The 26807-nt window shown below is 43.5% G+C and overlaps 1 protein-coding gene across 7 annotated transcripts in view; it reads right to left on the bottom strand.

The window, feature by feature from the left end:
• Positions 1 to 243: 243 nt before the first annotated feature.
• Positions 244 to 26807, bottom strand: part of TSC22D1 (TSC22 domain family member 1) — a 95126-nt gene continuing 68562 nt past the window's right edge. For 2 of the 7 annotated variants that reach the window (XM_069802665.1, XM_069802664.1), the window contains 2 exons: positions 2918 to 2969; positions 244 to 1658 (listed from right to left, as the gene is read on the bottom strand). In XM_069802665.1, the coding sequence (XP_069658766.1) occupies positions 1401 to 1658; positions 2918 to 2969 (310 nt within the window). In that variant the 3' untranslated portion in view covers positions 244 to 1400. Of the gene's footprint in view, positions 1659 to 2917; positions 2970 to 3448; positions 3781 to 15835; positions 16099 to 25704; positions 25962 to 26807 lie in introns of those variants that run through there. The other 5 variants (XM_069802669.1, XM_069802668.1, XM_069802670.1 and 2 more) reach the window with 5 other exon arrangements.

Below are 26807 nucleotides of genomic sequence, written 5' to 3' on the forward strand. Positions count from 1 at the left end.
GAGCTTTGCTCAGCCGGGCCCTCTATTCTCCCCGCCCCCCTTCATTTGACTTCAAGCTCACCACGTTTTTAAGAAACTGTGGAAAGCAGGAGCTGCACTTTTAGCTGAAACTAAAGCTCTGAAGCCGACAGGCAGGGTCTTGCACCCAGACCTACACTTCCTGACCTCACCACTCATGTAAAGCTGCACTGCAACATGTTGAAAGCGACTGCAGTTAACATTAGTACAATATACAAACAATGATTTATCAACATTGTATGCTTTATTGAAAGTTGACAAGTGCAACAGTTAAATACATTGACGTGTTACAACTGTTTAGAGAACATGCACAAAAACATATGCATACTACTATACAGATCATATGCAAAAAATCCATACTGGGAAATCCAATTTTTTTTTTTTTTAAACTCTTTGCTAGCAGGGTTTGATAATTTTTGGAGTGGTTTTTCCTGTCTTGAACAAAACTACAATGAACAAAGATTTACTTCAAGATAATCAGCAGCCAGGGAACTTCAGAAGTTACACAAACAGCATAAATCTGCCAAATTCTGAACAGTTGCGTAGGTGCATTCTTATTTATGTAGCATAAAAAAAAAAAAACTTTCCAAACTTCTTCAGATCAGCCAATGAAACAACTAAACTTCAATCTGTACAACCTAAATAGTTACAGTTTTCTATTTTACAAAGTAATTACACTAAATACACAAATATACAGTAGGCAAATAACCTTCATTGTAATTATCCTATGACCCAACAGTACGTCACCTACCTGCTTTCTATATATAATACAGCTTTATGCACCTGTCCACTGCTTCAGAAAACGGTGCAAATATTTGCACTTAAGGTTTCAGGTGACAGTTAAGTGTTAAACACTGAATTTACCTTTCTCCCTCTTCCTCTTAGATCCTATGCATCAGTCCTCACTTTGGAACCCCAGTGCACTATGGGGGATTGAGCCATCGCTTTTTACTCCAGTCTATTTCTTCATATTTCCAAGCTCGAAAAGCACTTGTATCAGTTACATCACTGGATGAGTGGAAGATTTAAAAACAAACCAAAAAAAATTCAGGCATGCAGCTTCATTTCTCAGCCATTTGCAGAAGCTGCTCAAGTCCCCAGTGTAATTGTGCTAATTCTCTGGAAGAAGTTTATTTTATTCAATCAACCTAAGAACAAAGACTCCTTCAAGCCAAAGGGGGAAGGGAGGAAAGAGAGAGACAGATGAGTGCGTAATACAGGGGGGGAGAAGCCTCTCCTGATGTGTGCAGGGCATGGAGTCCTCAGTCTGGGTTGCAGTGTGCACTGAAATGGATGAAGGGAGGCTGCGGCGGATTCCCGCTAGTCCTTCTTGCTCTGGGCAGTCCAGAGGCCAGAGATCACGATGGCGATGACATCTCGAACTATGCCGAAGGCCCTGACCCCTGTGACGCTGGCTGAGCAGGCTGCTGTGTCGTCCCTTGTGACTGGGAAGAGGAAGGCGGGGAACCAGTCTGCAGCTGTGCTTGGAACTGGGCAAGCTGCTCCGGGCTGGCAAGCGTTTTTAGCAGAGTGTTTTCTTGCTCCAGCTGGGAGTTCTTCTCTATCAGCTCTTTGATTTGCTCTTTGAGGACCTCCACTTCCTCCCTTACTGCATACATCAAGTGACTCTTTACCAGATCCTGAAACGCAGAACACAGCACGTGCATTAGGAAAGCAGCCCAGCGCCCAGCCCGGGCTCCCTCCCAGCTCAGCCAGAGATCCAGCGGATCCCACCTTCGCAGAGAGCCGGTGCGAACCCAGCTCCGCTCGGGCGCAAGACAGCATCCCAGCCAGGGCCTCGAGCCCCTTGCTCACGCCCGCAGGGCCAGACCGGCGGCCCTTCGGCGGAGGGAGTGGGGCCGGGCAAAGCCCGGTTAAGACGTGCCGGGGCTCGTTCGCCCCAACCGGGACCGAGGAGGGGGACCGGGACCGGGACGCGGCCACAACGCCGCTGCCTGCGGCCCCGCCGCACACGTGCGGCCCCGGCGCCTGGCCCCGCCCCCCGGGCCCTTGCCCCGCCCCCTCCGCCCCGGCCCCGCCCCCGCCCCGCGCACCGGCTGCAGCCAGTTCTGGGCGCAGGTTGCCGCATTTCCCTCCCTCCCGCCGGCCGTGCGCGGCCGCCGGTGACGTCAGGGCGCGGCCCGGCCAATCGACGCCCGAGTTATTTATAGCCGGGAGTTAAAGGCTCGGAGTTTGCCTAGCAACAGTCGGCAGAGGCTCCCGTGAGAACGGCTCCAGGCACCGCTCCAGTAACAAAGGGCGGCCGGGCCCCAGGCGCAGCGCGGCGGGACCGCGCCGGGGGCAGGGCAGGGCAGGGAGGGGGGGACGGTGGGTCGGACCGGGCCGGCGGACCCCGAGGGTGAACCGCCGGGTCCGGGCAGCCCGACGCGGGGGGAAAAATAAAATAAAAAGCGAGGGTACGGAGGATGCGCCTCTTTAGCGGGGGCGGGGGGGGTGGCCCGGAGCGGGATGCGCTGGGAGGGGAGTTCAAAGCAGTAAAACGGAAAGCACCCCAAAATACACTCCTCCCCCCCGCAAATAAATGCCGCTTGCTGCCCCAGCAGCGCCCCTCCCCCGCCGCATGGAGCCGGGATCAATCGTTTGGGGAGGCAGGAGCCAAAAGCGATGCCGTCATTCCTTCCCCGGCATCGATAGGGAAACGTGCGCATTCCTCCCCGCAGGAAGCCTTTGATCAATTAAACCACCACCACCAAAAACCAACCAACCAACCAAAAAAAAAAAGCAGCCCCCAAAGCCAAAGCCCTGCATCCCCCCCCCTCCCTGCTCGGCCCCGCTAGAAAACCCGTGTCCGCGCACGGGTTAACCATCGCCCGCCGCATCCCCATATTGTTTACTGCTTTAAACACGAACGGGGTTTTATGCCCCAATCGGTACGTACCATCGCTTGCTCGATTTTGTTGTCGATAGCTACCACGCTTGCACCAGAGGAGCTGCAAGAGAGAAAGAAAGAGAGAAAAAAAAAAAAAAGAAACAACATACAACATTAGCGGCGGCTGAATTATTTAAGAGACAAGAGACGCGGGCATTGGTAGCCAGTTGGCTGAGAAAGTCATCCTCACGCTGCCCTGCCGCCGCCGCCGCCTCACCGGGATGCTCCAATGCAGCAAAGCAACCTGTGAAGCCGCCCCGACCTCCCCCCACTACCCCTACCCCCCCTTCCCCGCCTGCAGCCGGTTCAGATATCCCGGCGTTTAGCCCCCCAACAGACCACAAAGATGGAGCTTAACGGCAGGGCTGCGGCAGAAGCGCTCGGCGCCGGGGAGGGCAGCCCCTCCGGGGAGGCGAGGCGAGGCGGGCGCCCGGTGCCGCCGCTGCGGCGGCTCCCCCGGACAAAGGAGCCAGCCCGGCGTTCACCTGCCCCGCTCCCGCCGCGCCGGCGAGAGCCCCCTCGGACACAACACGTATTTACCTACTGTCGAGCCTCAGGGACGAGTTGTCGGTGCCCAGCAAGGACGATAAGAAAGAAATTGAGAAGTGTCTTAGTTGATAAACTCCTAGATCCATTGCCACTGGTCTACAACATCGGGCATTCATGCAATCGCGGCCAGAAACGCTCCCCGGAAGAAATCAGGTCTCCCTTTCTCCGGACGGACAGACGGGCGGGCGGCGGGGCAGCTCCGCCGGGCGGCGGCGGCGGGCGGCGGGACCCTGCGGGGCGCGGGGCTGCGCTCGGCCAGCTCCCAGGTCAGCGCTCCGCCGCGCCGCACAAAACCTGGCCATCCCGGCCCCCCCCATAATTTATGCGGCGGCGCCGGCGCCCATTGGCTGCGCCGCCACCCGGGCTCCGCCCTCCCTTCCGTCGCATCTCATTAGGAGCGCTCACCCCCCCCCCCCCCCGGCCCCGGCAGCGCCCTGCGCGCCGCGCAGCGCCCACGCGGGACGGACCCGCACGCGTGGGGGGGGGGGGGGGGGGACAGGACACGGACGGGGGACGGGACACGGCACACGGACACACGGCAACACACACACGGACACACCTGTGAGACCCTGACAGGCTCGCCGTGCCGATTTCCACGCGCGAGAATGAAGAGGGAATTTAAAAAAAAAAAAAAAAAAACAAAAACAACAAAAAAACCCAAAAACACACCGAAAACCAACCAAACACCGCAATGATAATTACGGGAGCGGAGGGGAAGCCCAGCCGCCGCCGGCGGGAGCGAGGGGCCGGCCCGTCGCCGCGCCGACACCGCCACCTACGGGCACCGGGCAGCGCCGGCAGCGACCGGCCCCCCCCCAGCCGCAGATTCGTGCTCTGTGCCCCGTGGGGAGGCAAAGTTTCAGCCCCCGGACCCCGCTTCGGCTGGGAAAGGCGGTAAAAAGCAAGACGGGCGCACACCGTACGCGGGTAAAACCCTTTCTGACTCTTATGGAGCCCCCAGAGCAGCAGCCGTCCCTCTGTATCCCTTACGCAGGCCTCATTAGCCCGTAAAACCATTCATGGAAAGGAAAAAAAAAAAAAATATTCAGGCATCAGATCATCCACAGAAAGCGCGCACAGCACAAGCCTGCGGATTTCTAGCAAGCCAGCCCATGCTCTTCTTCTACAGCAACCTATTCACTCACGTTTGGATTCTACCATACGGCACTTAACGGTCGTAAAAGTTGCAGCATGTGCGTTAATAATTTAGGAAAAATTCTTCTCCCACCTAACTGTGGTGTGTTTCTCAACACACGTTATGCTCTCACGTGTCATGGAACACAGCCACTGCAGTCACAACCCATCCAAGGGACCCTCTCCACCAGTGACAGCTAGGAGACCCAACAGTTAGAATCAGACCACTGCAAATACTGCCACAAGAAACGGCCCACCTCTAAAACCCGCTATTTTCTAGACCTGCACTTTCATCAGGCATTACATGACTTAAAGGCACAAAAATGAAGTCAAAAACCTCTTCGATTCTCTACCGCAAACTTCTCCAAGAACTGGAAGTCACATCTATGTCACAGGTGTTGCTCCCAGAGAAGCAGGAAAGCCAGGAGGCACAGAATAATCATCTTAAAGCTAAATTTAGCATTTGCGTATCTGCATCATCCTTCTTAGTTTATTTATGTTGTCCTAGCCCACTATTCTTTCATTCAATAATGCCAGCAGAGTAGTACAAACTAATCCTATTCACGAGAGAGGTCACACCTAAGAGTTCCTCACAGCCGCTTTCCTGCTACCACGTACGATGCACGTCCCGCAAGGGCACAGCTCTCATCTCGCCCTTCGGGCACCTGGGGAAGCTGCACAGGATAGCGCCTAACGGGCAGAAAATTAAAGGAAGTTTTTCAAAACAACCCTTGCCTGTGTTGACTTGCAAATTTAATAGCGAGTAAATTAGAAGCAATGCATTAAGACATATGCGTCCACCTCCTGATGGACAAACACCCGTAACCATACCTTGTACGTACGCTTCAACTAACCACTTTCTTTGCAGAGGTTACTTACTACACACGATGGTACTCATCGCATTCAGTGATCAAGCGAGCCATTTAATAAACAGCTCCAAAAGCACATCATCTGCACCAGAACCTGTATCAACTCCTGTCCTAGGCTTGGTCTAAATTAATGTTTTATGAAGGGTTGGTTTTGAAAATCAGTAACGTCTCAAATGACTGCTCACCATGGCAGTTCCTGGGGACCCTAAAATAAACAAAATTGCAGCTGGACACAAGCTCAGGCCAATCTCGGTCCCCTGAAGCTCTTAATCAGAAAAGGGCAGAGTAGGTGTAAAAAAGGAGAAGTCCTATTTCTGCTAATTAGGTCCTTATAAAATGACACGCTCAAGATAGCAAACTCACACGCCTGAACAAACATACCCTTGAAACGCCTGCTTTGCAGTTGCAGTACAGACAAACATTTGTATGTATATTTTTACATGTACAAATGAAAAAAGTCACGATGCGTTGTTGGTGCTGCCATAATGATAATTATTAAATGCCATCATGATAATTATTAAATGCCATCATTCCACTTATGACAGAAAAGCGATAACGATTAACAAGAAATAACATTGCCTTCTTTAATCTACATTAGCATATCTTCACGAAGAAGAGATACAGATATGATCCTAAATCCAATTCCCACTAAACTCATTAACCATCTTCCATTAACTTCAGTGGGCTTTTAGCAAATTCTTTCATTTATTTTTAGATGCCTACAAGCTGAGTTGTGATTCAACAGAAAGCTGTCAGCTGTGTAACTAGGACTGCATATTAATATGCATGTTCTGCTTTGCCCACCCTATAAAAAGCAAACTGTTAAGTGTCCCTTTATGGCTGAGAAAGCTCGGAGCTCTCAGATCATCTAGGAAATAAAAAACAGGACATGTACTACTTTCATCCCCAAAATTGGGTGGGGGGCGGGGAGCACCACTAACCTCCGATATTCGCCTCAACACCCCATCGTCTGCCTGACGAGGACAGAGACTGAACTCCGGATTTAAAGGTTGGGGGGTTGCTGTTGCTTTTTAAAAATATGTATCATTTATGAAATAAAACAATCTACGGAAGATCTAAGGAAAATAATCCTCCAAACTCCCTTTCCCCCTGCCTGCTCATCGCTTTGTCTCCCCTCCTGCCTCCTCCACCATGACATTCAACATGCACTTCGCTCAGATTTTGGTGTTTTCACTCACTCACCCTCCCTGAACAGCACTAGAAGGGAATCAAGATGACTGCTATTGTGTTGCTCAAAACCTTCTAACCATCTCTTTTAACACCTCATTAACAGATACTACACGATATTAGACTCCTGCAAAAGCTTACAGTTTTACATTCCTGGGAACAGAGGTGAGAAAGGCTGCAGAATTCCACATTTCTGTAAAGCCACAGGACGGACATTTGTCCAGAGACCCCTCACACGGAGGGCCGCTCGCTTCGGAAGCCTGCATGTCTGCGGAGCACCCCGGGTGTTCACAAACTGCATAAAGTAATAGAAAAAAGACTCGAGATGGGTGATTGAGAAACGAGTAGGGCAGAATACAATACAGTGCTAAACAAGTAGTTCACCGGCATCTCTGATCCTCAAATAAATTAACTGCTTAAGTTGAAACATACACGGTAGTCAACGACTTTTTAACAGCTTCACCTTTTGTAGCGGTTCAGTTCTTAAACACTGTTTCTCCCCCTAAATAATTTCCTCTTGTCTCAATTCAATCGTGCTAAGCACTTGAAAAAAGTGCTTTTCATCTTGAGCACATAATGAGGTAAGCTGCAGCACAGAATCATTTTGTCTCTATGCAAGTCTGGTTTGGCATATATTTCTGTGTGCATGTGAAAAAATTCTTTCACTTAAAAAATTTATCTTTCAAGTAACTTGTCAATGTATGCTGCCTTTAGATGCCAACATTAAAAGGCCTAGACAAGCATCTCCTGAACTTAAAATAAATCTTGTCTTTTGACTATGTTGCAAAGACACCACACCAGAAACCATATTAGAAAACAGCAATTTCTGTCACAGTGCACTGTCATCTTACACGACAGACAGGCTCAGATCCTGTGGACTTCAGCTGCAGTTTTCAACTACAAAATAAAAGTACTGAAGAGGTTAAAAAAAAAAATCTGTTAATTATTCAAGAAAAGACTACAGTAATTAGATTCTACATGACATCTGACTTGACATTTCACTTGGCATCTAAAAAATGGTCAAGAAGTGGCAAAAGTACTATTCTGCCTTAAAATTCATAAATTCAAAACTATGTTTATTGACAGCAACCACCCCAGTATCAAACTTACGCAAAATTGCTCCAAGGTAATAACTTAAAGAGGAAACTCTGGCTGCAGTTGACATCAAGGACTGAAGGATTATTCCTTTCAATAGGCTGTGATTTTTTTTTCTTCATCTCAGTAAAGGTACAAGATAGGCTTGAGAAGCTGCCCAATGATTTTTTTTTTCCCCACAGTAAGTGAAAATTATGTTTTTAACAGACTAAGGACCAAAAAAAAAAAAAAAAAAAATCACATTCAGATAGTCTAAATAAGGATCACAGCAGCTCAGCCAACCTCCTTTTCCAGCCTCAAACTTGTAGCTAGGATCTTGATCTAAAGAAACCAAGCCACTGAGAACTTACTGCTCAGCACCAAAGGCTAACACATATTTTATTTCTCGTTTGAATTCTGCAGATTTCAATTTACATACCTCTGCTAAACTGAAGAACCTCTCGCTACCAGATATTATCCTCTCAGTTTTCCTAAATGTGTGCTTTTCCTCCCCCACAGTAAAGTTATTTGCATCTATAATTTGGTTTGCTAGGAACTGGTTTTTAGTTCCATGAAAAACAGATAAAAGGGAAAGCTATGCAAGATGCTAGTGAAATGAAGTGCTGTATTTGTAATTTTAATTTTTTTTTTGCCAGATGTGCAAGCGTAACTAAATAAATATTCAGCGGAAAGAATACATACACCCTACTGGGGTTCTGGAAATAACTTGACAGTATCTCTAATCGCAATGCGTACACAGAAGTATCACGCTGTGCTCTATGCACAGGAGACAGAAGGCTGCATTTAAAAGCAAGAAGATAACCATGTAAGATCAAAAGACAAACAAGGAGTGGTTCTCACTGGCTCCTCTGAGAGTATCCTCTTTCCCTTTTACAGGCAACTAATTGCTAAGTCAAGCCCAGTTGGTTTTAATGAGAATTATAATGATTCTACCAATTTTAATGCTGACAAAATAAAACATAAGGTCTGTATCAAGTACCTGGATATAGACAAACACAGAGATAATCCACTCTTCACTGGTCAGAGGGAACTCTGCAAGAAGTATGAACCATCTTAGAGCAATTTTATGCTTGGAGAGGGACATGGGGCATCCACTTTCCTGAGATCATCCATAGACGACCATCTAGCAATGCAGTTGGGATGAAGGACCCTGTTTCTGTGCACATCCATTGAGTTTCAAAGCCTCCTCGCAGAGTCCAGTCACTTGACTCATTAAAAGTGAAAGCCCTCCTCAGTATCCTATAAACTGTCCTTGACCAAGGACTGCAAGTGGGAAAAGATCCACCAACCGTGTTAGCATCCTGAAAGTTTTAAGTGAGACATCTGAGCCAGAATTGATTTTCTTTCCTCCAGAAAGCTGCACACAACGTCACTCTGCATGCTGACACTGTCCCCAGGATGGAAGGGGAGAAAAAACGTTTAGTGCCATAAAGCAGCATATATAGAAAAGTGATAAAACTTTACAATCTTTAAGTTTCACTACCTGAAGCATGGAGCTGAATTTCACTTTTCCTTTATGTGAAATTTGGTTTAAGTTATTTTAGATTTAACATTTTTCATAAAAAGAGCGTTCAATTCCCTGGTCTTACCCGTAGCTTTCATGTGCAATGCTTTTCTCAAAGCGAAGGAGAGCACCTTGAAGTAAAAACCACTTACACTAGCATTTAATCCCACTTGTTCTAACTGTACAACAGATTTTTCAACTGTGTATTCCAAAATTAAATGAAAAGGGGAGGAAAGAGAGTCACTGGAGCATTTCAAGTTACACCTAACATAACAAAAGAAACATAGCAAGTATAGGAAGTGGTTTGGCACGATGCGCATTTGGAAAAGCTGAAGTTCTCTATATTAATATAAACAGCATCTCTGTCCCAGGGGGGCAAACAGCCCAGGAGGGACTCTGGGACAGTGGCTGACACCCACCAACCCCACCCTTCCTTGATAACACACAGTGGGATTTAGTCATCAAATTAAAAAACCCAGCCAATTTAACCTGTAACTGAGAAGGGTCATCTTTTGTTATTTTTTAAACACTTAATATCTTCTATTTCCTTAAGGCTACAGAGAAGTCACACCAAGTCACATGAAATGGGAATACTACATCTTACTGACTGGTGCTAATTGTGGAAGGGGGTGGGGGGATGGAGGACCTTAAGTCCCTCCATTTCCCCCATCCCCAGCCCCCTGTAAAGCCTACACCTGTTATGCTTTTTTTTTTTAACCACTTAATCCCTTCCTTCCTCTTTTCCCACCTCCTCCCCTTTTTCTAATTGTTTCCCTTGAAACTATATTGAAAATCTTGGATCAGCTAATAATTTAGTCATGCTTATTAAGAAATTATTTATATGGCATAACAGCTGGCCTACACATCTCACTGAGTATCGTTTTCCCTTTGATGGCCACTTTTCAACACTTGAAATTAAGCCTGCATTTCCCACAGAAGTATATCACACTAGAAGCCAACTCAAAGTTGTGAGGAACAAAGCTAAAACCCCTGCAATTAACCAGCATTGTCCTATGGTCTTCAGAAAGTTTGGAAAGAAGTTCCCTACTCCAGCTTCTATGGAAATTATTAAAAACAGTCAACGAAGATGAAAGGAGAAAAGTACGGAAACAAAATATAAGGTAAGACCGCAGTGCGGGAATGGAGCGCACAAGACGTGGAATCCAATCTGCCGTGAACGAGGATGAAGGTCTGCCACTGCTTGGCTTTTGACATGGCAGATCACTCATTACCACCGTGTTCTGCCCGACAACTTTTAAGGCCGTTCTGTTAAATAATAATAAACCTCGAACACCGCTACTCGATTACACGTGTACTAGAACAAAGACAATAAGGTGAGAGTTCAATGCCGCTTTTCCTCCTCAGCAAATATGCTAAGACAACAGACTTTTATCCACTTGTCTGTTTACACTCATACAATCTCAGTTTCTTCGCAATCACTGGCAAAAGGCTTCAGTATCAATGAACAACTAGGTGACTTGCTTTCAGATTAAATCCCCTGGCTCTAATGCATGTATATCACACAAATTTGTAATACCGCATTTCCTAATGTCTGAGTGGTCAAAACACTCTACTTCAGTTGTGCCTGAACCCACAGTTTATCATCTTTTAGAAACTTCCTAAAAAATTTAGAGAAAATACCAAACCTGCTGTTCCATCCAAGCAGAAGTGCACTTAAACAGGCTGAATTCACTCTAATGTATTTAAAGGTATTTTTATATCCAAATGGAAACTTTCCTTTATAGGAGTCAAATCCCATGTATCTCCACCCATTCAGGAAGCATGGGGGAATTTCCAGAAACACATAAGAATGACCCGATTTACCAGATTTATTGCACAGTGTGGTATATTCCAAAGTCTTGCTTCCCTTTATAAACCACCAAGTCGGGCATTTACTGGACAATTTCCTGCCCAGCCTGTGCTTTTTTTTCCCCTCCTTTTCTTGTGGAAACAAGGATATGAGAGAAACCTGTGCTGTGCTTCAACTCAGTCTGGCATTGAGAAACAGGTACAGCTAGACCCTGGAATGGGAAAGTACTCCCAGGCTTCTTAATCCAGGCATAGCTTCAGTGACTTGAGACACAAATCCTGCTGACTCACTATTACAGAAATCCCAACAGAGTATCTCCATGTAAGAAACATTTAAGCTTCCCCTACTGAAGAAAGAAATTGTAAAGCAATACTGGTTTGAAACAGAATGCAAGATACCTGGGAAAGTACATTAGACTATGAAATGGGGTGTGCTTTAAAGTTACTAAAAAAATTACCTAAAGACAGATAAATAGATATTTTAATCTGACCTGACTGTGCCTTATGGCTTTTGAGATGTATTACCCACTTCAGCACAACACTACTTTCCTGTAATCCTGCCACACTGCAAACCAAAGAGAACAGTCAGAACACAAATATGCCAGCTCAGCATGTTTTGAACATGTCCCTGGAGCACCTTCCAGGCCAGAGACTGCAAACAGCTAGCATAGGTCCACATCACCTACAAAAGGCTTGTATATCCTGAAGTCCTGGTTCTCCTTCAGGTGGGATTCAGTCTTCCTCAGTACTCTACTGCTGCTCTAGAGGAGACTCGGGCAGTAGAAAGCCCTCCTTTTCCACAGGACTCTATCTTCTAACTTCTAAACAGCAAGTACCTCGAGACCATCGGCTCTGTGGTGGCCACTGACGCCACTGACATTTAGCCACCCTTGAGCCAGACATTCTGCAAACAGAAGATACACTCTTAATCTTTTAATACACAGCTTGCGAAGGAAAGATTACAGCATATTATTTCATACTTATTCAATAACCAGGTAATCGTCTTTATGCAGAGTTGGCTAAATTTATGAGTGGCATCCTGTTTACAAAGCAGCCCAGTCCATTCCCTCATACTGCTGATGGCTGTTTTCTGGTGGACATCCACCTAAAATATGTTTCATTGGCTGTTCCAAGAGTCTTTTGTACAAAACAAGGTCTGAGCTCATGTGTATACTGTATCAGGCACCTAACACTTCTTGAAAACAATTACCTCATCCTCCAGAAACCACTGATCATTAAGGTGACACCTTGAACCTTTGCGGCTTAAAAAACCCCACCAAAACTCAAAACAAAACAAAACCTAACCAACTGCAGTATCAGAAGTCTGAGATGAGTAACCCACTCAGTAACGCATGGGAGTCCAAAACAGCTCCCAGGGATGTTTCCTCGTTCTCACGCAGGGTGTTAGCCCAGATGCCCAGTGGTCCCTCTTCCCCAGCATCAACGCGGCGAGCTGCCGCACTGCTGTCAAGTTATAGGAAGGAAAGAGAACTCCTGCTGTGGGACAGGATCTAAAGCCCCTCTTCCAGCTCCACTGTTGGAGCCAGGGAATCGCTGCTGCGGTGTCCCACCAAGCAGAGGACAAGTCACCTCTTACAGGAACAACCCTAGGCAGCCTTCCCTCTGGGGAGGCACTGCCTGCACCCACACAAGGTACAGAACGGGGGAATTCCTCTCTGACTCTTCCCAGCCACTACTAATTGCTAGAAGCCCCAAGCAGGTAGACCGTAACAGCAATCAGCAGTTCAAGTACAAGCAATCATGACAGCTATAAACAAAAATATTTGTTAAGTGAATGTTTTGAGTCACAGGGTAGCACTGGTGCAACTGAGATAGGCTCCTGCCTTGAATTAGTTTGCCCAAACCTGTTTTTCAGCCCCATTACTGAAGAACTCAGCATTTTAAAACAAGATGTTGATAAACTGAAACAGGTAGAAAAGAACCATCGAACTGATTCAGAGATTGGGGTTGAGGGAATTTACTTATACTGATAAGACTAAAAGATGTCAAGGTACTTCAAAGGATCCTTGAAAACCCTGGAAGGACCCTGACCTGATTTAACTAAGCATGAACAATTACTTTTAAATAGAGTAAATACTAGGTTTCAGGGGCTGTCAGATTTTTGGTTTTTCATATTAGAGGGCATCTATTTAATATTTATCTAATGATGAATTAAAGTCTGCCTTTTAAAAACAGTAAGAAGGACTATAGTGGGTTTTCTATCCCTTGGTATCATCAGATAGAGACTGGTGCCCTTTACTAAGGTACGCTTTAAACAAACTGAAGTTATTGAAGTTCGGATAGGGATGACCTAAATATAATAGCGCAAGACCCAGTAGTTTTTGCCCCTGCCTTCAGTATTGTTCATGTATGTTAACCAACTACAGCCCACCTTAAGCATCCCAACAGTTAGCGGGTGCATCCAGCACACCCTTCTCCCAGCTGATGCCATAACTAGAGGCTCAAAGATCTTCTGACTTGGTTCCCCCCCCCCCCCGCTGATGCTCACATCATCTGCATTTCCAACCAAGTTTCAAAAAGAAATATGGAGGATGCCACACCACCATTCATTCAGTACGAATATGGAGAGGTGCTGATATACACCGGATCTCAAGTGGACACAGCCACTTGTCTGTGGTCTGCACTACAAGACAAGTAGGAGCTCCTGCACTCCCATATAATCACCATTTCCAGCTGCCTAGTGCTAGACAGCTACCCAGTAGCACAAAGACATTAGGGATCACTTTTCCAAAGCACTTTGGTGGAGGTCCAGTGCCTGAACTCTAGATCTTGGACTTCATTCTGGCAGCCAACGCTTAAAATGAAAAAGTATGAAGTATTTAATTTCCTTAAGAGTAATAGCCCTTCTCAGTAGGCTGTAAACTGCCCTTGACCAAGGACTGCAAGTAGGAGAAGATCCACTGTGTCAGTATCCTAAAAGTTTTAAATGCGATGCCTGACCTGGGAACCGCTCCTCCTTCCTCCAGAAGGACGCACACAACTTCACTCACTCTCAAAAGAGATTCTGCCTCTAACCCGGAAAAAGCCAAATGCTTCTTTGGATTTGGCCCACGCATTCAGTAGGGTCAGTTTTGGAAAGAAAATACAACCACATGCAACATTAGCCAAGAACAGCTGCAAGAGAGGTTAAAGTTTCTCCTTCATTTGCAATTTATGGTGACGTGACAGTCAGCCAGCCTTAATTCACCAGAAAAACAACTAGAGCAAAACCAGCGTCTCTGCAAGAGAAACTAGAGGAAACAAAAGCAAGTGAGAAGTAAACAGGAAGTAGCTTGCTGGATAAGAATACAGGAGAAATCATCCAAATTTTCTATACGACACTAACAGATGCAGATTTTGGTTTATGATTAGAGGTGCTACATCATGCTGCCAGGTGCATCAGTAAAAATCAGTTATAGCAAAACCTCTTAATAATGAAGAAAGGTTAAAGAAAACCACATGTCTACTCCATCACACTTTTTTCACTACACTTTTGTGGAATAGCGTGGTTCGTGGTAGGAAACAATCTTCTCAATGCTGCTTTTCTTGTTCAGCAATACATAATGACACAGGTCATTGCTGTATACACACGCTGCTCAAGCATAACATAACTGTTGTCATTATAGTTCAATTGCTATTATAAAAGATTTCCATTACGCTGGTTCCTTAGGCGTTCAGATGAATTAGTGTAATTTTTAACATTCATTTGAAACTTCAAGCATGTTTTCAGATACTGTCGATTGCTGAAGAAATTAAAAATGAGTTTTCAAAAAAAAGTTTTCCAATGTATAAATTTATATTCTTTAAAGAGACACCATTCACAGAGGAAAGCTATTCACCACAGGCAATATCACAAACATAACATGACAAGAATATCACGTGAAATATATTAACTGGTATTTGTCAAAATTTACATGATAAAAGCAAAGCTTTTGGATTTTAAGGGTGTGGCATAACAAAAAGCACCAGTTCAGAGATCAGAAGTTATGAAGAACACATTCTGTGCTCCCTCCCACAGAAGGATATTTGCCTTCTGTACACAGAACAACAACTCTACAACATGAAGAGTCAGGGCATTTTTCCTCCCCCCACTGTCATATATTTTTAGCTCAATAAACTAATTCTTCCCATTCACCAAGTTAACTGGTATTTCTTTTAAACACTAGAAAGGAACCAGATCAAAAACATGTATTTCATATTTCACTGTTTATATGGAAAAGGAGGTTTAATAAATGTAACTTGCAGAAGACTAAACTGTATTTCAATGCCTCTCCAAACATTTAACAAAACCAATTAACTAAACTTTTCTTTAGACATGTGACAAGACAGAAGATAGTATACATTATGTATGAAAAAATATTTGAATGAATATGAACTTGTGTGATAATAAGTTTCAAATCATGATAAATTCTTATTTTTGGTTTAGCATTACATTACTTAAGATTTGGAATAATTAGAATAACTTTTTTTGAAAAGAGGAAAGAAAAGTACTGTAATGGCAAACATTTTATAATATGGATTATTTTAAATATTGTGGTAAAGATTTCAAGACATGTCGATTTTCAGTGAATAAGTAAACCACTCTGCGTGACACAGTACCCTCAAGCAGTATGACACTCCTAGCTTGAAACAGTTTGAAATAGTTTTAACAAGTGCCAAGCACCTTGGTTTAGGAGAAGCATTTTTAAGTACTTGCTCAAACAAAATAGTTTAAGAAATCATTAAAGCAGAGGAAGATGAGTAAATCAAGCATCTAAAAATTAAAAACTTTATAAATACCTCTTTAGATGCTGTTCCAGTTCCAAGAATAACACTTTCATGGTTATTTGGTCAGAGCCTTGTTTCTGGAGAAGTGTCACTTTCATTGATGTATCTATTTAGTACCTGCTGATTAGTTTCTCCCGAGATGGAGGGTCGGAAGAAATACCTCTCGGTCCTTGGCAGCCGTAAGATTAGCATTAGCATTCCACTATTAACCACGGGTCCTGAACTCCACAGCACTTTCAAGAATCACAAAGCCTCGCCCGTTAAAGATTATCCACTTGCTTCTATTCAAAGTTTGCAGAGTTTAATAGTGGTTGGTCATGATCAACAAAAACAAGAAGGGCAAACAGTGACGACACCACAGATCCTGAGATCACATGGTGTTCTGTTACATAAAGCATCATGAGAGATTAAAATCTTCACAATTAGGTTTTCAAATCTCAAACAAATGCATCTTCTTTCAGCACTGCCAAATTCGCCAAGTCTCAAGCTGATTCAGCCTGCTCCCACTTTTTGTAAAGCACATGTTAATTGCTACAGGTAGCTAATTCTGCTTAGAGAAAGGCAGCCGAGTTGTACTGTTTCTCAAATCAAAGTTCCAGCGCTTAATGGCAACTGTAATTAGACACAGAACCAACAGTACCCACTTTGCCAGAAATACTTTACACAGGCAAATCCTATCCCTGACTGCTATTATAACAAGAACCTGTGACAAAGAGTTACAGACATGCATCTAGTTACAGTCTTCTGCAGGCCAGATAAACACAACGACTCGTCACGTATCAAGCCCAAATTCAATCAAATATTGCATATTCTTCCTCGCAGAAACACAGCTCACCATAAGGAATTTTTGGTGCATTGCAGGACATCTATACCATGTTAACTACAAGCCTACTTGCATAGGTAGCACTATCCAACATTGCTTCAATGTAAATATATTCCTTCCTCTATCATGGTGAATGCTTTTCAGTGCAAACAAGAGTCGACTGTCCATGGTACATTGTAGAGAAATGAACAACCTTCACTTTCCTAGTCTACAGTGAGCTGGAGAGCCAGAGGGAACCCCTTACGATGGAAATAGCCGGCTACTTGCAGCATGTGTGCAGGAACCCCCACCACAGAAGGGAGTATGGGCATTGATGTACACTCTTCCATCAGACTGAGACCACAAAAATGCAGACAAAACCAGAAATCAAACCTAGCAAATGTTACTTGGGCTTACCGCTGACTGCTAAAGCGATGTCAGATGTGTTTCCTCAAGATTTGCCTTGTAAGACTATGTAGGAAAGAAACCAAATAGAAAGGCCAAACAAGTTGGCTCAGAGTATGGCCATGTACTATTTAACTGCATTTCTGTTCTACCTTGCCAAGGCACTGAAGAGGTGAATGATGGCAAGAGAAGCAGGTAGTATACAATAAAAGAAAATAGACTGGCTTGGGGGAGGGAGGGGTAAAACCAACCCTACTTATTAGAACCAACAAGTCTACCATCACACAAAGGAAATATTTTGGTTAGGAGGTGGAAAGGAAGCAAGCAAAAAGAAATAATGCAATTTTTCTTTTTTTTCTGGGGGTGAGGGGTGCAGTGGGATTAGTTCCCCATTCCCAGAGCCAAGAGGAAATTCAGGTTATTTAAACTGGGCATCAGAGCTACTAACTGTGAAGCAGCACAGAATATTTCTAAATGGTCTTCCCAGAGTCTGGTATGCCTGGCTTGTAAGGACAGAGCATCACGTTCCTTTTAAAGCATACCAGGGAGACTGAAGCAGACAAGTTGCACTTAATAAATGTTTTTCCCATTACATCAAACCTCTCTCCCTCAGCAGAGCATGGAAATGGGCAACAGCCATGGCTCATTTGAGCATTCTCCTCTTGCTCCCTCCAAAAAGCTATGGAGGTGGGACCACTCTGATGGCAGAGCACTTTCACTCCAGGATCTTGGTCCTTGGAGAAGAGGCAGACAGGTATAACGGCCCTACGAGAGGGATGCTTGCTACTCCTGAAAGCTTCAAGTGGAGACTAGCATGGTACAACCACATATAAAAGGCGGGGGGGGGGGGGGGGATTTGTAGAAGGAAGTGGACTTCCAACAGGTTTTCAAGGAACAGTAAGCTAGGAGTAAGTAACAGTAAGCCATCTTTGTTGCCTGTATTCTCCTCTATAAAGCCGCACAATTGACACTCGCTAGGAAGACAATCTTTCTCCGTGACTGTTGTGCATATAGTACATGCACCGGTCACAGCTGTTTTCCAGGATGCCTAAAGCAATGAATCCACATTGTGCTATGTTGGAGCAGGAAAGGGATGAAAGCAGTGATGTTAGCCTTTCCTGTGGACAGTCTTTACTTTCTCCTTTCCTATTCCAAGATGCCCTCTGAGCAGGAGCTCCATCAGGGCTGTGTCAAGACAGTTAAAAACAAGATCCACTAAGTTGTGCACATCTGACCAATACATCGCTCAGCTCCAAAACTGCTCTGACTCAAATCTGGGTTTCCTTTATAGCCAGAAGGATCATTAAATGTTAGGTTACGGGGGGGGGATAAATTTAAGAGACACAAATCTAAGCACTGAATATAATTTATGAAAGATAAATAACCAACTGTACTATCATCTCATGCCCACTCAGAAATAAAAAAAAATACTGTAAAAAGCTATCTTTCCAGCATCCTCCTCATGAGCTTATGTTAAAATCCTTTTAATTTGCTCTGCTTGTTAAAAGAAGTCATGCCAGAGTCAGTTTGAAAATGAAAGGCAAATATATACAGGGAGATATAGATATGCATGTATGATGCAGGACTACTGAATATATTCAGCTGCTTCATTCTGCAGAGAAGCCCACGAAGAGAAGCCACAGGTAGCTCCACCTCTGGTAACACTCATCACCTTTCCTCATACTTTAGCCCCAATTCTAGTGACGACTTTACAGTAAGGCAACACTCACAGGCTTCATTTGATGCTAATTCTCCAATTATACCAAGTAAAATGGTTTCTATACCACTGATCTAAAAGCAGCTAATTCCAACTTATCACCTTTTTATTTGGGGGGTTTGTGCTCCAGAGGAGTCTTATCAGTTCCATTTATCACCTTCATGAAAAACAGCAAAGGATTTGCTTTGTCAGTTACCAGACTGAAATCAAATTAAATGTTAAAACATAACCACTTCAGAGGCAGGTATTCCAGTAACTTCGTGATTTTTCTCGTAAGCATTCCCATAAATTTGACAATTCTGGTTACAGTGCATTCAAGTAATTAAAAACATTGCTCAGTTATGTGTAGGTCAACAACATACAGGTAATAGAAACCACAAAGAAATTGTAAGTCAACTGGATTAACTAAGCGATGGAACATTTTTACTGCTTTGAAAAATAGCCTCTAGCTGCAACCGAAAAATGCCTGAAGTACAAGGATCTTCTTTCTTCTCCTGTCACATTCAAGAATTCAGCACCAAGCTATGCTTTCCTTCCTTTGTCCTGAACCATTGTGGCTGTTATATAAAGTGACAGATTGCGCACAGATGAATTATCACTGTGGGTACACTAGGATGTCAGATACGCGTAAGTTTTAGCATTTAATGAAACAAAAAAGAACAGGATTTCATGCATGATAGCATCAGGGTACCTAGGTCCCCCCCACCCTGCCCATACCTCTTATGTCCAAAGGGGAGGAGGGAGTGTATTTTGAGATACTTAACTTGCAGTACTCCTTGACAGTTTTGCTTAAAAAAAAACCCAACCAAACATCAGCCCAAGTTTAGATTGAACTTGGTAAGTGAATGAATCTGGCATTCAGCCAACAGAATTTACTGTTTATGTCAGTCTGAATGAAGTGCAGCACTTGAGCACGAATTCCTGAGCATGTCACACATCACTGAGTTAGCTGGCATACCTTCATGGGGTAAACATTTAGCAGGTTCATTTTCCGCATGCTATAGAAGACTTCAGAGACAGCTTGAATAATCCAGACTTTACCACAGGAAAAAGCAGAAAATAAAGCACAAGCCAACCTTTAGACTACAGCGATAAAAAGCCCTACAGTAACAATGTCAATTTTGATGCGATGCAACAAACTAAGAATGAATTTAAAATTCTGATGTGCATACAAGTGCTTGACAAAGCAGAAAATATACCAGAAAAACATTCAAGCTCTTCTGGAAGCTTTAAAGTTACAAACATGCAATCCTTAAGATATTTAAGGGTTAAATTACTAAAAGAGTGATCCGAGACTGATAAAAGCCACCAGTATTCAGGATTCCCAAAGTTTCTTTTGTGATTACAGCACAGTCTCCAAGACTATCACTTTAGGGGTTCAAAAGAACAAACTTTCATATGAAGCTACAGTGCTTATTGTTATTGGAGATGCCCCAGATACAATTTGCATCATAACATGGGGTTTTTTAATGCTTTGTTCCCCGCCCCCCAACTTAAATCAATCTTTATGGAGTACTTTGGCACAAAGTGTTTTGCAAGACTGCTATTCAGTGACAGCAGCACACGAAAACCAAATCTGACTTCACAAAATACTCATTAGAACTCATCAGTGAAGCAATGCATGCTGGATTGTCAAAGGAAATAAAACTGAATGAGAGAAGGTAAAAAGTACAAAAAGCTGTACAAAGACATCTGCACCATAATGAAAACCAAAGCACTGAAGTCAAAGACAAGTGCGTGGATGGCGGGTTGGGAACTATCTCATTCCCAAATGCTAGCAGCAGAAGTCACTCCTGTACCTTTGCTATCTTTGTATTTTGAACAGATGTAACAAAGTGCAGTTAGAGAAGATAGCTTTATTTCAGTCCATCATTAAGCAACTCAAAAAAAGTGTGTCTTTAGCTATTAACATCCTAATTGAACATCTGAGGAATTCTTACACATCCTTCAGAGTCATCACCAAGCAATACATCAGGTAAGGCTTTCAGTTACACAAAGATAAGCATTACAATTGCACAGGATTAGTCTGTTGTTTCACACTTAATTTTTATTTTCATCTTGGTACCACTCCATATACTGCCAAAAAGCAAATCCTCCCTATGTGAAAGATCAAGAAACACATACAGGAAAAATCATACTGGGTCTGAAACACCCATCTAGCCCAGGAGCCACCTCTAGGCATGGCCAGAGGCAGAGGCCTGGGGGAAAACCCAAAAAGGCAGGCAGATAAACGCAACTTTCCTACAGTATCCTCCTACCTGTCAGCAACCAGCAGCTTGAGAAGTTCCTGCACAAAAAGGAGTAACTTAGTGCTTAATAACTCAAGAGAACTTTCTTCCAAGAACTGGTCCAGTTGTTTTCTTTTAAAGAAATTAAACACACCACATAGTTCTGAGACTTTTAAAAACTCTGGTTGGCTAATTCTGAGTTAATTACCCAGGGAAGAGAGAGTTTCCAAACTACCAAATACGAAGCATCAACCACCCTGGCTACTAAGGAGATATGAATTTGAATCTCTCTGACTTAAAAGAACACACATTATGAACACCTGGAAGCCACCACAAGCATGAAGGAGCAGCTACAGGGAGTCAGTCTTCTCCAAGAACCACAGTGAGCCATCTGCAAGCAAGTGCTTTACATTCCACTAACTGAAGTCACTGAACTTCTAGCATTCAACCGTACAAAAGAACAAATGTCCTCAAAGTGTATTCAAGCTGTGAAACTATGTTAGCATTGGGACAAAGAAAAATGTTTAAATAATTGAGTAAAATATCTTCAGGGGAAGAAATAATTTCGAGCATTGGTACTGAATATGTATTGCCAACTGAAATATTTACTGGTTCCTGCTTTTTGTACTGTGGAGATCAGTAAAATCAGATTCAGGAGACATGCCTAGCACCTCTACTTCTACAGGTAAGGCATCTCTTTACCCTGGCTATGCTATGCTCTCCTAGTCTAAAGGGAGTGCTCCTTTCCTTCGCTGTAGCACCTGTGAAATCCAAACCACCAGAATCTCTGATTAACCAGGAGCCTGATTAACATGGACTGACACAGCAGCTCAGCATTTTTTTGCTGTAAGGGATTGTCAATTTATTTTGCACATTACATCAGCTGAATGCAAAATTAATAATGAAGGATTTATGGACATTCAGCTAGATTGGAGGGGAAGGAACCCCCAACACACATGCACATGGGGTTGGTTGTGTTGGGGTTTTGTTGGTTTTTTTTTAACCTATGCATGCAAGAGAAAACTTCAGAGAACTATGAAGCTGCTAGTCATACAGTCCATGAAATGGAGCCTCACAGTTCAGGGTAAATGAATTTCAACAGACAACTGCAGCACGAAGCAGGACTCTCAAGCCTTCCTACAGAGAAGGCTTTCCTATTGAGAAAACCTTCACAGGACTATTCCAAACCAAATCTGCATCCTGCCCACACCTCCAAACTGAGACTGGTCACAAGGTATGGGCTAACAGGAACCAGTTACAGCTATTTCTGGTTACCAGAAACTCCTCGGTAACACAGGAACTTTATGAGACTAAATTACAGCTGACATTCCTTAAGCATTTGGTGACATCCATATTAAAGGAGTAAGTTAAATTACAACAATGTAGTTTAACTATTATCGAGACAGGAAGAGTTTTTAACTCTACAGCAGTCCTCCTTTCAGATTCCAGACAGCAGCCTGCACTCAAGCAGCAGTTCAGGCCCAAAAAGCTTTGGGGTCTGTGATGCTAGCATCTTATTTTTAAGAAGTCAAGCTGCTTCAAAAACGAGGCAAGTAGCAAAACGATGCAGCATCACCTCTGAGACACTACACAAGCAGAAATTCATACAGGAGTAACCAACCCCTTTTGGTATCGAGCACAGCAGTTGTAACATGACTTTCAATGCTCTAAAGCAAGCTGCGGAGACCAGACAGACGGGGCTTCTCTGCCACACTCAACTTTTTCCCGTGGAGGGAGCAACACTTCACCATCCCGATTCTCTTCCGCAATTAGGCCAGAAACTCTGCAAAGTGAGAACTAGCTAGAAAGTGATTCTCTGATGTTTAAACCAGAATAAAGCCCTCCAGAAACCCACTGCTACCAGCAAGAAGGCCACTCTCCCAGGCCCAAGCATTCAGCTCCTGGACCACCAGGACCAGAGGTATAGCAGCAGGACCCCTCAGCAGCAGCACGACGCAGGCGATCCAGGCACGAAGGAAGAAGGGTGTCACTTGCTGCTCAAACTGAAACTTCAGGGTCTGACAAGTATTCTGTGCATAATCTGTTCTCATACAAGTAATTTTCACCGTGCTGTGAAACCTACTCAAATATGCCGATTTCTCTGAATGCACGCAAGTGCTTAACGAGGTTTGACAGGAAAACAGCAGCAACAAAATAACACCGCAGGTAGCAAACTGAATGCCTTGCCATTTTAAGCCACAGATACTGTAAGGTTTTTTCCTGCAATGAATCCCATCAGTGGCCCACCATGAATGATTAAGCCACATTAGTTCAAGTGTCAGCAATACCCTAACGTTAAGCATTAGTTCTTTCAGCAGGCATTAGAAGACACTGCTAATCCTATACTTGATTAGTTCTACTGTGAACATTTAACTCTTACACAGCTCTTACCCTGTATCTATTTTGGTATTCTTCTAAATTGAATGTATTCAGCAATGTTCATTTCAGAAAAGACTGAAAGTCACAACCTTCAGTTTTCTTATCTGGCCACATAACAACAGCAAGCGGTTCTGAAATTAGCTGCTTCTGACAAAGCATTTTCTTCTAAACCCTTCTGACTATATTTTCATTTCTTCCCTTATCAGTAGGGAACACAGAATGTGACAACATTGCAGATGTGCTGAAATGCCCCTCTTTTAAACCAGAAACTGGGACTTCAGTTCCATAACCAGTAATCATCAGTTGGTTTTGTTTGAAATTATTGCTCTAATCAGGTAAGTAAAAGCCATAGAGGTTATTTGGGAGACCAAAATAGAGGTTTGGAAGAGTATTACTGCATCTCACAGAGGAATAGAGATTATTTTTATATACGCTACTATTGACAAGACTGAGAAATATATTTATCATTAAAATAAATATTAAATAACAGAATCATAGAAAAGCCATCTAACTACAGATTTGGAAACCAGAAAAACACATCAGTGAACTAAAAGATATAATAATGAGAAGAAAAGAATAGAAATAAAAAGGCAAGTGGAAGCAGGGAAGGAACAGGGAGAAAAAGTAGTCAGAGGCAACAGCAAGGAGAGCAAGGCATTAAAGACAGAAGGGTCAGGAACCGCATGAGGGAGTGAAGAGGATAAAGGAATTATGGGCTAAAAATACCCAAAAGAAAGGTAACAGCAGATGTTATTTTTTTGGTACATTTAATATAACATCTGAAAAACAGAAAGAGCATTTCTGGAAGTGCTGGGTTTTTCTGGAAAAAGAGAAATATAGGAAGGGAAGGATTAAGAAACTAAATCTACAGCGAGCAGCTGCCAAAGCCCTGCAATTTCCCTTGGCAGACCAGCACCATGACATCACTGTCTTACAATGACAGCTTTTGGAAAAGAGGAAGAAAAGGGAAAAAAAAAGTCAGAAGTTTCAGATTCTCAATCTCTCTTCTCTGCATGAGCAAAAACATCCAACCTGTGACAACTCTCCTTAGTGCATGCTCCGAATACAATGTGCTGGAGAAATACTTCAACCTGTCCAAGGTACAAGAAGTAAAACAGATCCCTTAGCCGAGATCTTTACGTGGCTCATCTTACCCCACTGGAAAGGGCTAAGGCTGCAATGCTAGGGTAGCTTATTCCAAAACAACTCATACAGCTCTGAACTGTGCTGCCCTGCATTTTGTAGCCATGCACAAAAGCCTCTCCACCATGAAATTTCTCCTGCCTGGAGCACTGCAGTTCAGTACCACACCAACAGCCCACTAAGGCAGCTGCCATTCGGTAGAGGTGGGTTAAACAGTGCAGCAATTAAAAGCAAAAAGCCAGCCCACACCCACCTTTCCACAATCACAACCGATTCAGTCACCACAAGCATGAGGATTTTTTAAGAGTGGCACTCTGTGTAAGCTCCAAACAATACAGGGCTATTTTCACTCCTCTTCAGAGCACGGGGAGGAAGAGAGAGCGCGCAGGCATTGAGTGGGGAGGACAGATGGACGGACACAAAGCTAGTTTACTGACCTATCTGCATTTCAGCTGTAGTTAATAATGGCTAACACTTCACCCTGTTCACCAAAAAAAATGCACCAGAAGCAGTAAGGATGATGGGTTCTAAATGTATTCCAAAAAGTCTCTGTACCTCTGGCTTCTGAATACCAATTTATCAAGTTATAAGAACTGAGAGTTCTTGTTTCCAAGGTGCCTGAAAAAAAAAATCAAAGTTTATTACTTTCTCCTTCAGCGAACAGTTCAATATCCCATTAAACATTTGCGGTGATCCCTATTGGTACATACATACCGATCTAAGTCCAAAGATGTAAGTAATCTGCTCAGGCATTCATGGCAACAGGCTTTCCATTGACAAAGGCTGAACTTTCCATGTTTTAATAAAAGGCACGAACGCAGCTAACAAGACCAGTTAAATAACATTCTTTTGCTCTCACTCCATTACACATATTCCACTATTGTATTTCACAATGGGCTCCAACTAATTGCCATGAAAGGTTCTCCTACTTCATCCCACCTACATGTTCTTGCCTTGTCCTTTGCATTGGATCTGATGGAAAACCAAAAATTATCACCTGCTACACCATGTGCACAATATAAAAGTGAAAGCAGAAATGAGTGACTGGCAGAGAGGGAAGAATGAGAATATATAAACATTTTTCGTTCAAGGCTGCTTTCCCCTTCCTTACACACACACACAGGCCAACTCCACTATCAGCATAAGGTCTTCAGGAAACACCAGGCAGGAAGCGCTACCACCAAAAAGCAAACATAAAATTTTGTTGTTGTTATTGTCTAACGATGTTTTATTGTTGTTGTTGTTGTTAAAAGGGGAGAAGAAATAAGAAAAACAGATAAGGAAGAAAATATTCAGGCCATTTTCCTGGCTAATCATCTTTTCTAATGATGCCCATCATGGCAGTAGGATTTCCCTTTCCCAGTCTACAGCTAAGTGTGTGGCATGTCTGATTTAAGATTCATTGCAAACTGGCAAGCAGAGGGCATGCTCGGTAAATACAGATACAAACAGACTGATATTTACCTGTGTCAGAAGTTTATCAGAACAGTTGAAGAACCACATTCCAAAGAAGATAAGCAGGCAGGCAGAAAGGACAGCAGAAAAGAGAAAAAAACCTAAATTATAATCAAAGCTATCATATTAAGAGATACACAACAGCAAGTACAATTAACATGAAACCTGTTACTTCAAGGTTACTTGAGAAGTGACTGAATCATTTGTGCCTAGGAGCAAAGAGGTATTGACACAGATATAGCATTACCCAACTATTTTATTAAAAAAAAAAAAATGGTTAAGTCATGGATTTGTCACTGTGACACTGTCTGGTCCATTCAAAGGAACCCTTCAAGATAAGCACATGATTAAAAAAGTCTGTTTGCAATTTTACTGAAAGTAATTCATATATTGGCTATCAAGAGGTGTTTCCCAAAGCTCACTTTAGCATAGGCAAGCTTTGATGTCTAGAGGGTACTACCCAGCCCAAGGCCCACTGTCCCTGCCCTTCTCTCCACTAATCACAGCCGCAGCCCAACACAATGAATGTCCCGCACTAAGGTTAGCCTTTATAAATATCCTCCCCTCTTATAAAGCAGTTTTTCCAGTGTCCAGCATAAGCCAAACTCTAAAAGGGAAGCTCATAAAACAAACAAAAAACCCACAAACAAACAAACAAAATCAATTCAGTGGACTAAGAATTCTGGTAGCTAAAAGCCATTAGGCACAGCACCTAACAACATTCTGACTTCACAAGGTTACTCAAGCTGATGCCCTTACTGTGAAGGAGCTTAGTAGCACTTTATCTGTTCCTGTGCTTTGTTCTCCTAGATTCTGACCCGGTCCACTTCTCCTTCCCCACCTCCCCCGTATTCT

This window comes from Haliaeetus albicilla, chromosome 15 (genome assembly GCF_947461875.1).
Source record: "Haliaeetus albicilla chromosome 15, bHalAlb1.1, whole genome shotgun sequence".
Classification (NCBI taxonomy): Eukaryota; Metazoa; Chordata; class Aves; order Accipitriformes; family Accipitridae; genus Haliaeetus; species Haliaeetus albicilla.